This window comes from Cryptomeria japonica, chromosome 3, assembly GCF_030272615.1.
Source record: "Cryptomeria japonica chromosome 3, Sugi_1.0, whole genome shotgun sequence".
In the NCBI taxonomy this organism is placed as follows: domain Eukaryota; kingdom Viridiplantae; phylum Streptophyta; class Pinopsida; order Cupressales; family Cupressaceae; genus Cryptomeria; species Cryptomeria japonica.
In genome coordinates this window covers 728,580,472-728,594,211 of record NC_081407.1, presented here as the reverse complement: position 1 = coordinate 728,594,211, position 13,740 = coordinate 728,580,472, and the positions used below count along the sequence as shown (strand labels likewise).

Genomic DNA, 13,740 nt, shown 5'->3' with positions numbered 1-13,740 from the left:
ATTTGCAAAAACCTAACATCATTCTTTTGCAAGAAACCAAAATTATAGAAATGGTCTAAATGGAAAGGGATTTTCACCTCAGCCTCTGGCACTTAAGGGTTTGGGTATTTTGTGGTATTATAAATCTGTCAACTTGACTCCAACTAGCCAAGGTTCAAATTGGTGATTGCACTAGGCCTCTTGTTTGTCCTCTAATTTTAGCTTTATCCTATTTAACATATATAGGCCATTTCCTTCCCTCAACAAAGGTTGGTTTAAGACAATATTTTTGAGATTCTGGATCTTTTGAACATTATGGTTCTAGGAGATGACTTTATTGCTATTTTGATTCTAAGTGACAGGCAAGGTGGTCTCAATAGAATCTCTCAATCTCAACATTATTTGTCTATGTAAAACAATGTTTTGCCACTAAAGTGTAATTCAATGCATTGCAGAAATAATAGACATGACAGAATATAAAGAAACTCAGATCTTCATTGATTCATAATAATGTCAGTACAATGACAATGACCATACTAACTCCGTCCCCATGACCAAGGACTCGCTAATATATAAAGGTGACCGGTCAGTTACCCGGTGTCAACTGTCGACAACCGATGGGTTAACTGCCGTCATTAACTCTAATTACATTAAATGTCTTATTGCTTAATTACCCGACAACAAACAACACATTACTAGACATCAAACCAAAAAATGGTAGTTTCACTTGGAATAATTGAAGACCCTGTCTAGAAACATTGCAAAAAGGTCATTTTCTTCTTTCTTTGGATTGTATCATCCAAGGCTTTGTTTTGGATTGTCTCATCATCCCTGGAATAGGTTCTAATCACTTCCTAGCTCTCTCCCTCTTTGTAATGTCCCCAATTTTAGCCTTTAGGCTAATAGGAGCTATAAGGAGAAATTAATTAAATTAATTTCTTATAAAGTCATTAAAATAAATTATTTATTAAAAAGTGACTTTATATTTAATTAATTTAATTAAAAGTGACTAAAGTATAAAAATAAAATATTAATTAAATAGTCACTTAATAAAATAAATAAAGTGTACCTACCCTCTTCTAGAAGCCTCTCATGATGGGTTATGAAAAAAGATAAATAGAAGAGGGTAAGTGTTGGAAGGCAGGCTTGGATTTGGAATTGTTGAATTGATTGGGTCTTGTAGGACCGCAGGGTGTCTGCAGACTAGAGTCTTTGGGAACGGAAACTCCCATTGGCAAGCATAACTGAGGGAGTGAGAGACCTTCCGAAGGGTTGCATTTGGAGACGGAGATATTTCAATCTCCATATTTGTGCATATTGAAGAATTTTGTTGGTGTTCATGGTGGTTGCTTCAGACATTTTCAGATTGATCATTTAGCCACCAATTGCCTATCGATTTTGACTAAGGAGTGGAAACCGTACCTTTTGAAGGAGGTGTGAAGGAATTGTACCTGCTGGTTACCAATTTTCTGAGTCTGAAGCAAGAATCCGATCTGCATCTTCAACCACGATTTGCTCATATCATGCCGAATATACCCTGATCTTCACTCTAGAGTGGGGCATTTAGGAGACAGTTCCTCTAGCAACATATCAAGGGTGTTTTGATTGAAAATTCGGCTACCAATCAGGAGTTTCTCAGAGTTGTGATCAGACTGCCTACTCACGTTTTCACCCATACCCTTCCAAAGGGAGCTCCAAAGCCATATTGAAGAACATCGTTTTGGTTAGGGGACTAAGGCGATGCTTTAGGTGATAATTCGAAGACATATTGGATGAGTATCGGCCACCTACAAATTATAATCAGAAAGTCGAACAGACTGCTGTAACCACACATACTGATTCCTAGCACGAGTGTTGGGCTTCCATACTTCACCTTCAAGAGGGCGATTCATCCCACTCTGCAAGCCGATAATTTTGAAGGCATATTAAGGTGAATCCGACTGTCCTAACTCATGATCTCAGTCCACATTTTACAGTGACAAAGGCAGCTTCAAGGGTGATTTGATTTGAGACTAAGATCATGGATATTGCTTCCTTCTTCAAGCAGATTGTTACCAGGTTCTCCATTCTATTACATGTACTACTTCTTGGTTATGTGTTGATGGCTGTCATATGTAGTCAGACTGGTTGATTTGTTGATAGTTAATAAGATGACAATTGAGATCATATTTATTGTAGTCACATTGTAATGAGCACATGATTTGAATAAGGGGAATAGAAGCTTGCATTTGGTTTTACATCTCATGGTATCCATTTCTGAGGACACGTACCAAGTGTTTGTCATAATGTCTATAATCTAAAAATGTTATCTTAGAGTCTAGTTGGGTATTGAATTCATTGTTTGGTGCATCTTAGACTCTTACAAATTGTTCATAGTAGCTGATAACTCATGCCCTGAAATCTGAGACAAACCTATCAGCAGCTCATGTGATTGAAATCAGAGACCTTTAGCAAAATATTCCTTGTTTTCAGTCATTCGTTGGACAGGGGATATTACACTCTTGGCATGAAGATTCTAGCATTCCAAAAAGTCCTGTAAAATTCAAAAACATGTGCTTCCAAGATTAAAATTTTGTTGAGCAAGTCAAAGGTCACAAATGACACACCCAATGCCTAAAGGTCCCAAGATCTCCTAATTCCCCTTGGGGATCTCACATTAGGAACTTTATTCTTAAATTCAAACACAGTTACAAATCACATATCATGGGAAGTGAATAATTGGAGGAAATCTGACTTCTAGTTGGAATCCTAGAATGAGCATTGAGCTTTAAATGATTTGGAGGATGTAACAACTTTTTAACTAATCTTTGGGGGTCTAAAGTGAAAACTTATGTGTAAAATTCTACTTAAAATGGCATCAATTTTTACAAATTGAAAGCTATTCCTTAGAATGTTGGCCCTTTGAACTAAGTAACTACCATCCAAGACATTCTCAACTCTACCATAGTTCATATTAATGAGCAAGAGGATGACTTAAACCGAACCTATTTGAAAAGCAACTCTTACTCAGTCAAGATTGGCTATGATTCTCTCATGAGGGACCTAGAAGACTCTATGCGGCTAGTGAAGAAATGTTGGCACAAGGATTGTTTATGTAAAGTTGGAGCTTTTGCTTGGGTGCTAATTAAGAAAAAGGTTCTTACAAATGACAAGCTTTATTCCTCTTTGCCTTCAAGACGAGGAAATAAATTAGCTTTTATTAATTAATTGGTGCTCTCTCTAATGCTAAGAGTAGTTAATCAATAAATTGAAAGGAGATTTCTCCATCCTAAATACCTTGCTTCAACATCTCTATTGTTGGATAGATGGAAATCCCAACTCAATATTTTTTGTCTTTATGGAAATCTAGACCGTCATTGCTGATTTGGATAGTTTGGAAAGAGCAATTGAAGAATTTTCCAAGGAAAAGAATGTGGGTGGGATTTTTTGATTTCAAAGTTAGAAATTGCTATCACAAAAATTATTATGAGTACAATTGCATGTAAGTCTTCTCAAAAGTGTTCATTCTCCTCACAGGACAAAGACATGTTGAATAATTGGAAGGATCTATCCCTCCCTCCCATTCATTGGATTTCCAATTCAACCTATATTTTGATTAATCGCTCTCAATTCAAATGGCTCCCACCTCAACCTAGTATGTGGAAATTAAACTTCGATGTTGCCTCTCGTGGAAACTCAAGACCTTCAAGTGTTGGTTGTGACATCTATGATTCCTTTGTTAAGGTGTTAAAAGTAGCAACAAAAGGCTACATCTTGGGACTAGTAATGAAGAAAAGGCAGAAACTCTACTTCTTGGTCTTCAATTGATCAAAGCATGCAACCTCAACAATACCATTAGCAAAGGTGACTCAATGGATGGTCACCATATGCTTAATAAGCCACACTCTTTGAATTGGAGCATAATGAATATCTTAAATAAGGCTTGGACCATCTTGGATAGCATTTTTGAATTATGTTATCCAACATTGTTATAGGGAGGGAATGTCATGGCAAACTTTTTTTCTAACAAAGGTATTGATCAATAACAAGAGTTATTAGTGGTCAAAGGTTTGACAAGGTGACCAGAGCTTCCATCCTTATTAAGTAATGATATCACCCCTGGTTGTCATCAAGCTCAAACATGGTGAAAACAAAGGATGTGTGGATAATGATTTCTTGGTGAGTACTTGTATTCATTTTCATTTGTGTAGACAAAGTATTTGTCAAGGAATGGAATTCTCTTGAGCCATTCTCTTGAGGGTATCTTTGTTGTGGTGTTCAATGTGTCATGAAGCCCTTGTTATACACTCTTCTATTAGACAGATGGCCTTTCATGGAGAAATCACAATATCTAGGTTGAGGAAGGTTTTCTTTTTTTGAGAGGACAAAATGTTGGAGGTGATTGTGGAGGTCGTGCAGACTGATTTCATTGAAGGTACCACAAGGCACCTGGTAAACTCTGAAATATCTTCTATGTTTGTTGAAAATTTACTCCTATTAATTGTTGATAAAGAAATCTACAAGGCTTTGGGAAATTATTACATTTGGTATAAATTCAAGGCCAATTTGGATGAGGTGGTTGATAAATATTCGATGGAAAGACTTGCTTCTCTGTCACAAGATGTGATTTTTGTGGCCTCACCTCTTTCAACTTAGTGAGGATTGTTGAAAAAAGAATGGAGGAGTTGGTCTAGGAGGTGGCTAGTCTTTAGAAGTATTTTTGCTCTGCTAGGGAGAAATCAACCTATAGGATTCAATGTGCTTGAGCTACTTAGGCCAATGAAATTCTCTCCTTGGAAAAGAGAGATTTAATGTTGTTAAAGCAAAAAAGGCAATTAAATTCTTGGCAAAGTAAGTTATATTGGTAAGTTGGAAGATAAGTCTTACAACCTAGATTGTTGTGGGCTTCTCTAGCTTTCCTATGGTCTCAAACATGAACCTTCTTGGTGGATAATTGCAATAGGTCCTCATGGTCTATGTCTTGGGCTATTTGAAACTAGGGAATTGTTTAGTTGTTTTTTTATAGTTTGGACATTTTGTTTGTTGTTCGGCCCATTGTTGAATATTGATGAAGCCTATGTTCTGTTCATCTTTGTTTCGGCCTTTGAGAAAGGCTTTTCTTTTGGTTTATGTTGTCTCTCACTAAGTGAGGTTAACTTTGTAAACTTTTTAACTATATATATATAAGAGAGAGAGCTCTAACCGCCCACTTGAACAAGCAAAATATTTTTATTTTACCTCATTAGTGTTGAAAACAAATTATTTTAATAATAATATTATTTAAGATGCCCCTTAAATTAAAACTTACCAATCTAAACTTAAAATAATATTAAATTTTTTTCCATTGCATTGCCCTTTAGCTTACAAGAAATAGGGATAGACTAGTGGTCTTCTTCGTGGCACTATATTCGAAAAGGGGACATGATAGTCCCCCCTTCCCATAATTGCTTGCCCTTGAGCAATTGTGGATCGAAATGATCAAACAATACCTTGCCAATGCTATGAACCATGAGGTATTACTCATAGAGTCTAGATCCCAGACAAGTGAAACAACTTTGGCCATCAAGTACAACGCCTCCCATGTCCCTTACCCATAACATTTGTATGCACCTTTGCAACTTAGAAAACAATTTGACCACCAAGAAATGTGCATGATCTGCAATACAAACCTTAGTAAAATCCATGGTGAGCCCTAAATGTTTCCTTCCAATCTTGAACAGGAGTAGACAATGAATACAACCCACTCTCAAGATGATCCTTTTTGCTTTCATTACAAATCATGCCAACCCACTCTCAAGATCATCCTCTTCACTTTGATGACAAATCATGCATTCATCTCAATGATTGAAGACACCCATACTTCCATAATGCCAAGAGCTTCCTTATGTACTCACCATTGTGTTTCTATTGCACCACTTTGTTCTTCCTATATGATGAAGGATCCATAACACTTATTTGAGTTTCATAGTAAGAGCCTTGAGTTTTAAATGTCTTAGAAATATGATGCAAGATATACCCTCCAAAATATGGCACAAATTAAATTGTAATTAAGCTGGAAACAAGTTAAAACAACCACTAACCACCTAGAATCTCACCAAATCAGTATTATGGTGGCTAGAATGATTTTCCCCAATAGCTAAAATGTTCCACAAACATTGCCAATTAATAAAACCCTCTTAAAATGTGCACACTTGTAGTTGTTCATGATTGACAACAGCAGTTCAAGATCTGCTATTTTCAAAACCAGCTATGTGAAAATGGTACAGCAGCTGGATTGAAAATTCCTTGCAAAAAATTAGCAATGTGAGCAATGCAGAGGCTGAGAACAGCCATGCAAGGACTAAAAATACTCCAATAGCAACCACAAATTGGAAAGTACTCCATCCCAAGACTAAAAACACCCGCAAAACTACTTGTATGAATGCAACTGAAGTAATTTGATGGCTGATATAGTTATAACAGCAGTATTTAAGGCTGGAAATTAGGCTAATAGCTGTCCTATCTCCTAAGAATATTTCTTCTATCATTTAACAGTAGGATAATATCACCACTTGTTCCCCTAATGTCTTGTTGGTGATCCTTTGCATAAATATCCAAATTTAAAGCTACCCAACCATGCTTATGTTACACTACTCTAATATTCATGTAAACCTCTCCTTGAAATCTTCTGTGGTGTCTCTAGCTTCCTCAAAGAAAGGATATATCCAACACAGTTCTTCCTTAACTCTTTGTGGTACTCTCTACTCAATGGCAATTTTGGAAGTGCAAAATCAAACACCATGCAAAGCTGATCCAAAGTAGATCAAATACCATCATAAAAAGATGTCTCACCCATGGATGAAGTCATGATTTGATGTTCCATCCTCTTATCCATGACAACTCTTGGAGCTTCATATTCGATGACTCGAAGAACTACCTCTTTTTCCTTGGATTTCAACTCCATAATGAACTCTACAATAGAATACATTGCATGCTCAATACTATGTCAATTTCTCCTAAACCCATGACATAAAAGTGACCAATAATGGGTTTGGTTGGAAAAGGCTGAAAAGCCTAAGTATGTCTGGAAGAAGCCTCTTAGAAATTGGGTGATTTCAATTTTGATGAAACTACGAAAGGAAATCCAAGATTGACAAGAGGGATCATTTGAACTGAAGATGGGAAACTTCTATTAGTGTTTTTAGTCCACTTTAGCTGGATATAGAGTTACAAACAATAAGGCAAAAGGAAGGAATACGTGACTAAGAAAAATGGACAATGAAAAATCCCTCGGTGTTAATTATTGAAGCAGTTAAAAATGGGGAATTTATTTATTGGGAAATAAGCAATTATCATTCAAGAGACCTAGATGGAAACAAGGAAGTTAAAGATATCATATCAATAGTACAAGAAATAGGATGGCTCATCAATCATCCAATTGTGGGGTGGAGAAGTTGGAGAAGATGATTTATGGTCGTTCTATTGCTAACAAAGCTAATTTCGTATTAGTACACAAAAGTAGAAGAGATTTTTCTTCATTAATAATTGTATATCTGTAGTTCAAAAAGAGGAATGACTGCTATGCGTAAAAAATGGTCTTGATGCTCCCTTAGCAGTGCCTTTTAATGGTCTTAAATTGGACAAAGGAGAATGATTAAAGAAGAGAGAGGGTAATGGATTATGATGAAAGCCACTATCTTTTTTCTAGAACTCCCTAGAACTTCCCTTTGGTGGAAAAGTAGATAACTTAAATTTGATATTTGAAATTTCATCATTTTTATTTTGCAAGTTTGTTTAGTTTGCACCCATTAGAATTGGGCATCTAGAGAGTAGTTATTCTGTGTTTAGGCTCTGTTAATCCTAGGTATATTCTATTAGATTTTGCCTTGCCTCAGTGCTTCCCTATTCACCTAGACAGATTCGTTGGGGCATCGAGCTTCACAATATTATCCAAGAAATCATAATCCTAAGTAAATAATTCCTCAATAAATATTAGTCTAAAATATTTAATCTAAGATTAACAGTCTGAAAATATTAATCCAAGTTATTATTTAAAATTAACATTTATCTAAAGTCATTAATTTGAATAAACATTAATCTATGCAAACTATATATATAGATTATTCTCTTCCTTTGTGGAACGAGATACCGTTTTATGAGGTTCATAGGATCAATCTAGAAAATTTGAAGTAGAACTGTTTATTGGGCACCTGAAAATAAAGGCAGTTCTTCTCTTCTGAAATCTATTTTCTTAAGAGAAATATAGAAAAGAATTTGGAAATTCCTACCACTGATGTTGAATATATAATCTGCTTCCCTTCGTTTAAATTTTGTACAGCTAAACTTCAATGGCCACAAATTTTTGGCATGAAACATGCTTGCATGAGATAATCTTGTCTTTGTGGGATGGAGTGGTATATAATATAGGCAAATAATAATACAGTTACATGTTGTTAAACATCGGTTAATAATTTATTGCCATTGAAGTTCAGTTGTATGAAATTTAAATGAAGGGGAGCAGATTATATATTCAACAGTAGTGGTAATGATTTCAAAATCCTCTTCTACATTTCTTTTCAGAAATAGATTTTAGAAGAAAAGCTGCTCTTTTTTTTTGAAGAGCCCAAGCAACAGTTTTACTCAAAGTTTTCTAGATTAATCCCATGTTGAACCTCATAGCTAAATGATATCTCCATTTCACAAAGATAGGAGAAAAACATTTTTAAGAATATTTGAGTCCAATACTATGTGTGGTGATAATAATATTTCGTCTTCATGTATTGTAAAATGAACTTGACAAATTTTAAATTGAAAAGGACAATTCCTTTTCTCTGATGTTAATTTCCATGGAAGACACTTGATGAAGCACATGAGATTTTATTCTTATTATAACCTCTTTTGGCTTATATGTTATTATTGAATGGTCAATTTATTGTAGATGTTTGGATCCTCTCCTTGCTTTTTGTATTTCCATTGAATAGGTATAGCTTACTGTAACTCCAAAACTGAACCGCCATATTTGTTGTGCAGGATCCTACCGTCATAAAAGTAATTGAAAGGCCTTTAACAGAGGATGAGAGGTTCGCATTGGCATTTGCAGCTCGAAGAATAGCATTTTCAATTTGTCCAATCAGATTAGTTCCAAAATCTTAAGTGGAGTTTGCAACTTGTATATATTATTAGTGGGTTCGATTGATAAACCATCGTGTATAAGAGAAGAATAAAGAGTAGGTAAGCAAAACTGATGATTGTTTAAATAATGAATCTTAAAGCATTCTTAATAACTTATAAAAATAAAGCAACAGGAATACAAACAATATACATAGGCATAAGCTTTTATGGCTTGCATGTGTATTAATAATTGCCTCATTTATATATTGTTTTTGTAAATTTGTTGCAGAAGAAATAATATCATTATTTATCCAAAGTATGTTGTAATAAACCTTCTAACTTTCTACTAGTTATTAAAACTTCCTTATTGGATTAAACATATTGCTACGGAGTTCAATTATTAGAATAGCCATAAATATATCTATCAAACCTGACCTTCCCGATATAATGACTCTGGAAGTTACAGTCATGGTATCAGTGCTAAATTGGAAGTTGGGTACGGGTATCTATGATAAGGATATATTATATATGAAAATTTTAATTTTTTTTAATATTAAAATAGATTTTAATTAAAGTATGGATTAATTTTATTGATATTTGACAATTACTAAAATGATAGATAAACTATTTTAAATTATAACTATTAATAGATGGTAGGCATGGATTAAGAGAGAAATATCATGAATTTAAAACATATGGTCAGTAGTCTTGGAATGAGAATATATTTTTTATCAATTGATAAAACTTTTATATCTGCATGCATCTTAATCTTATATTGAAATATTATAGGAAAATATTCTTTTTGGAAAAAAAATTAACTTATTTACAAATGTAAGATAATAAACTAAGTTGCCAGTTTTGGTATGGGAATGGGTAGAGGTACACTAGTATAGAATTATTTTTTTCTTGAGTACAATGTATATATACAAAAAAAATTAAAAAATATACAAAATTGTAAAATTAAATATGTTTGATAGTATGATACTTCATCGTTGATCAATGTCAAATGTCGAAATGATAGTTATAAGGATAAATAGTAAATGTCAATTGATATTTCAAACTTTCAATATTATGTCATATGCCCTATAATATATATCATATATGTCTAGGGTCGTGATTCAAATGAAAATCATTACAATTACAAAATTAAAATAAATACAATAAAAAACAACAATTGTCTTCAATCTTTATCAATCATCAAAAGGATCTAGATCAAGATCATTGTTTGCTTCAAGTTCAACATCAATTAAACCACAAGTAAATGTAGTGCCGCTCCCACTAGGTGCATCATGTGTAAGTGTCTCATCATCATCATCTATAGTGACTAGCAAGCTCTTGAATAAATGCATCCAAGTTGGTACACTTAGGGGCCATCTCCCAATTTTTTGTTGACCCTTCCTTGTAGTGTTCTTGTTTATGTGATAGAAGACACAAATTAGAATGGACATAAACCAAATCTTTTGGGTTTTTTTACAATCAACTAGTTATCTTTCATTGAGTGTATAAAAGAGTATGTACTCAAATTTTGTTCAGTGAGAAAAAGAGCTTGCAACTTGTTGAAATTGGAGAGAAAGTCAACACAACTTAAAAATAAAAAATAAAAAATAATTTAAAGAATACTAAGTACTAAAGTCTACAATATGAATGTTAAAAAATATGTGATAGAATCTTAGATTGTAAGAGGTTGGATGCACAAATAATCTTGCCCATGGAGTTACCACCATGTAAAAGCATCTAGAATGTATTGGTCTTAAAGACCACAAATACTATGGCCTTGTCTTGAGATGAAGAAGCCAAACTCTTTCCTAATATTTTCCACCACTTCCAGATTTTAGAAGAGTCTTTTGAATCTTGATTGCAAGAGGTTGGATAAACAAATAATATTTCCCATGGAGCTACCACCATGTACAAGCATATACAATGTATTGATCTTGAAGAGCACAAATACTATGATCTTGCATTGAGATGAACAAGCCAAACTCTTTCCTAACTTTTTCCACCACTTTTGGATCTAAGAAGAGTCTTTTGAGTGCCCACTTGTACCCATTATCAATCTCACTATCTTTTGAGTTGTCCTTGGCAAAGCAAGTATCTAGGAGCTATAGTATTTGGGAGATAATGCATATGCAAGGAGGTGCAATGGTGTATTCATCTTATTCTAGTGACTTTGGAAAAATGTTTCTTTGGGTTCATTCTCTTTATGTGTTATTATGCCCTTTATTTTTTCTATCATGGAGTCAATGCCATCATAGATTTCTCTCAAACATGGTTGATCTGTATTAGCAAGCCTAATAATACTCATGTGATGAGCTTTATGAAATTCAAGAGATATTTCACATAAGACCACCAATCATCATCTAGAATCATTGACTTGAAGTTTTGGGCTCTCTCTAAATTTGATTGCTTCCAAATACTCCAATTGGCTGGTAATAACCAAGGAACCCAATGCCTCTCACACCTTCACAAGTTGTCCCAACAAGTTAGGGTCATGTTAAAATATTAATAACGCATTAAAAGATATTAAATACATATTAAAGATGGCATAAATAAAATTAGAAAAAATTAAATAATTAAATTAAATCTACACTCAACAATCCCAAATTCGAGAAAATCTTGAAAATGCCTTGTGACATATGGTGGTTTGTCACAAACATTTGGATCTCCTCACCCTCTTAGTATATATCTTTCACCTACTGTATTTGAGTGCCAATTGCTTGCATCACCAAGTTAAGGGAGTTTACAATGCATGGTGTCCAAAAAAATGCATTCATATCTTTCCTCAACCAAAACACTTGCAGCCTTGCAGTTTTTCACATTGTTTGTAATAATTTTGACAACATTTTTCAAGGCCTACCATCTTTATGGACTCAATAAGGATTTTAGAAATGAATTTTGCATCTTTGATTTGCCCCTCACAATCAATTGCCTTCAAAACCATTGTCCCTTTGCAGGACATTGCAATAACATTTATTGAAGGATGGTTTTTGTGATTTTTCCATCCATTTGAAACAATAGAAACTCCTATTTCAATCCAAGTATCCCTAATTGGTTTGAATAATGTCTCTACAAAAAAAATTTCTTGTCAATAAGGTGGTGCACATTTTCATACTAGGACATGTGAAACTAGAAGGTGTACTATTGATTGTCGCCACCATTTCCTACCAATATGGTGATCTCACCAAGTTGAAAGGAAGACCATTGGCATAAATGCAACATGCAACTTTTTTCTCTGCAATGTCTCTTGCTTTATTTTGAAATATCTTATTTGATGGGCCTCTTTTGTAGGGAGTGGGATCTTCTGCTTGGATAGAGAGTCTCTAAGAAAGGATGTTAGGAGGCCATTATTGAATGAGAATTTGTAGGTAAATTCATTAATTTCTTTTCTTTTCTAAAGGACATGATCTTATTTTTGCATGGCATTTCTTTAGGTAAATTCATTGATTTGTATATTTTTGCATGGCATATTTTTTCATTTGACAATTCATTCCTAGTTGGCCCTTCACACGATCTAATCACTTTCCCACTTATGGCATAAAAGTGATTTATCACTCAACTATACAAGCTCTAAAGTTGACTTTACACTCATTACAATTGCAAAGGAATGCCCCACCTCCTAGAAGTTGTTCAAGCATTGTAGTATATTTCCATAAAGGAGATACTTTATCAATTTTAATTTTTTTGTTTGCATCAACAGCCATTGAACTTGAACTATTGGCCATTCTCGCAATTTGGTTTTATTTTTATAAAAAATTATAGATTTTTAAAATAAATAAATGCAAGCCTATGATATGTACAAACTAATGGAAGTTCAAAATGAATATCAAAAAGCCATGGAACCACCTCCCTACGATCAACAAAGAGCCTTAGGTCTAAGGCTATGGGGATTCCCACATAAGGAACAATGACCTCAACCACCTCATCCAATCCACCTAGGTACATTTGTGGAAAAAGATCATCACTGAGATGAATGATGAGTTGCTTTGGTAGATTAATGTCTACTAATGAACCCATGAACCGAGAACAAATATTCGTGTTCACACGGTATCTATCTTCAGAGCCAAAAAAGTTCTCACCCAACACCCATTTAATTGTCCCAATGAGCACTTGATATTTATTCCCAGTCATTCTCTATAAGCTTCAATATGAGATGTTTCCTAGAAAAGTTGTTTGAGACCTAGTGCTCACTAGCCTAATAGGAGTATCCATAGCTTCTATGATCAGTGGCGAAACTAAATACTAGAGTGAAGATAATCATTCATTTGGAGGATATTTATAGAAGTAAAATAACATGAGCTGAAAGAAAGATCAATGGCTCGTTAATCAATGCAAGTTAGTTTGTGGTGCCAATTGTTTTTACAGCAGATGAAAACAATAAAAAGGATTATAATCCGGTTGTGCAAAATTTTGGGAAGTGTGCAATGCACAAGCTTGAGCCACAAATCCATCCATAGAGCCTCCTTTTTATGGAAAATCTTGAGTATCTCCCTGCTTATATATAAGTTTGGCAGGTTGTCTTAAATGTGCAGTAAGCGAGGGAATGTGCTTTTCCTAGGGAAAGTGTCAAGATCTTTTAGATGGCGATGACAAAAGTGTAGTTCCTTTTTAGCTTGTTGAGGTGACAGTCGTACGAGAAATTAATTTTGCACGAATATATTAGGTGGCATGTGCATCGGTTAAAATGCATAATTAACA

General features: G+C 34.3%; 1 protein-coding gene across 2 annotated transcripts in view; it reads left to right on the top strand.

The window, feature by feature from the left end:
* LOC131032470 (phosphoglucan phosphatase LSF1, chloroplastic) overlaps positions 1-9,256 on the top strand; it is a 185,850-nt gene extending 176,594 nt beyond the window's left edge. For both annotated transcript variants that reach the window (XM_057963446.1, XM_057963445.1), the window contains one exon: positions 8,968-9,256. In XM_057963446.1, coding sequence (XP_057819429.1) covers positions 8,968-8,983 — 16 coding nt within the window. In that variant the 3' untranslated portion in view covers positions 8,984-9,256. The remainder of the gene's footprint in view (positions 1-8,967) is intronic.
* Positions 9,257-13,740: the final 4,484 nt, after the last annotated feature.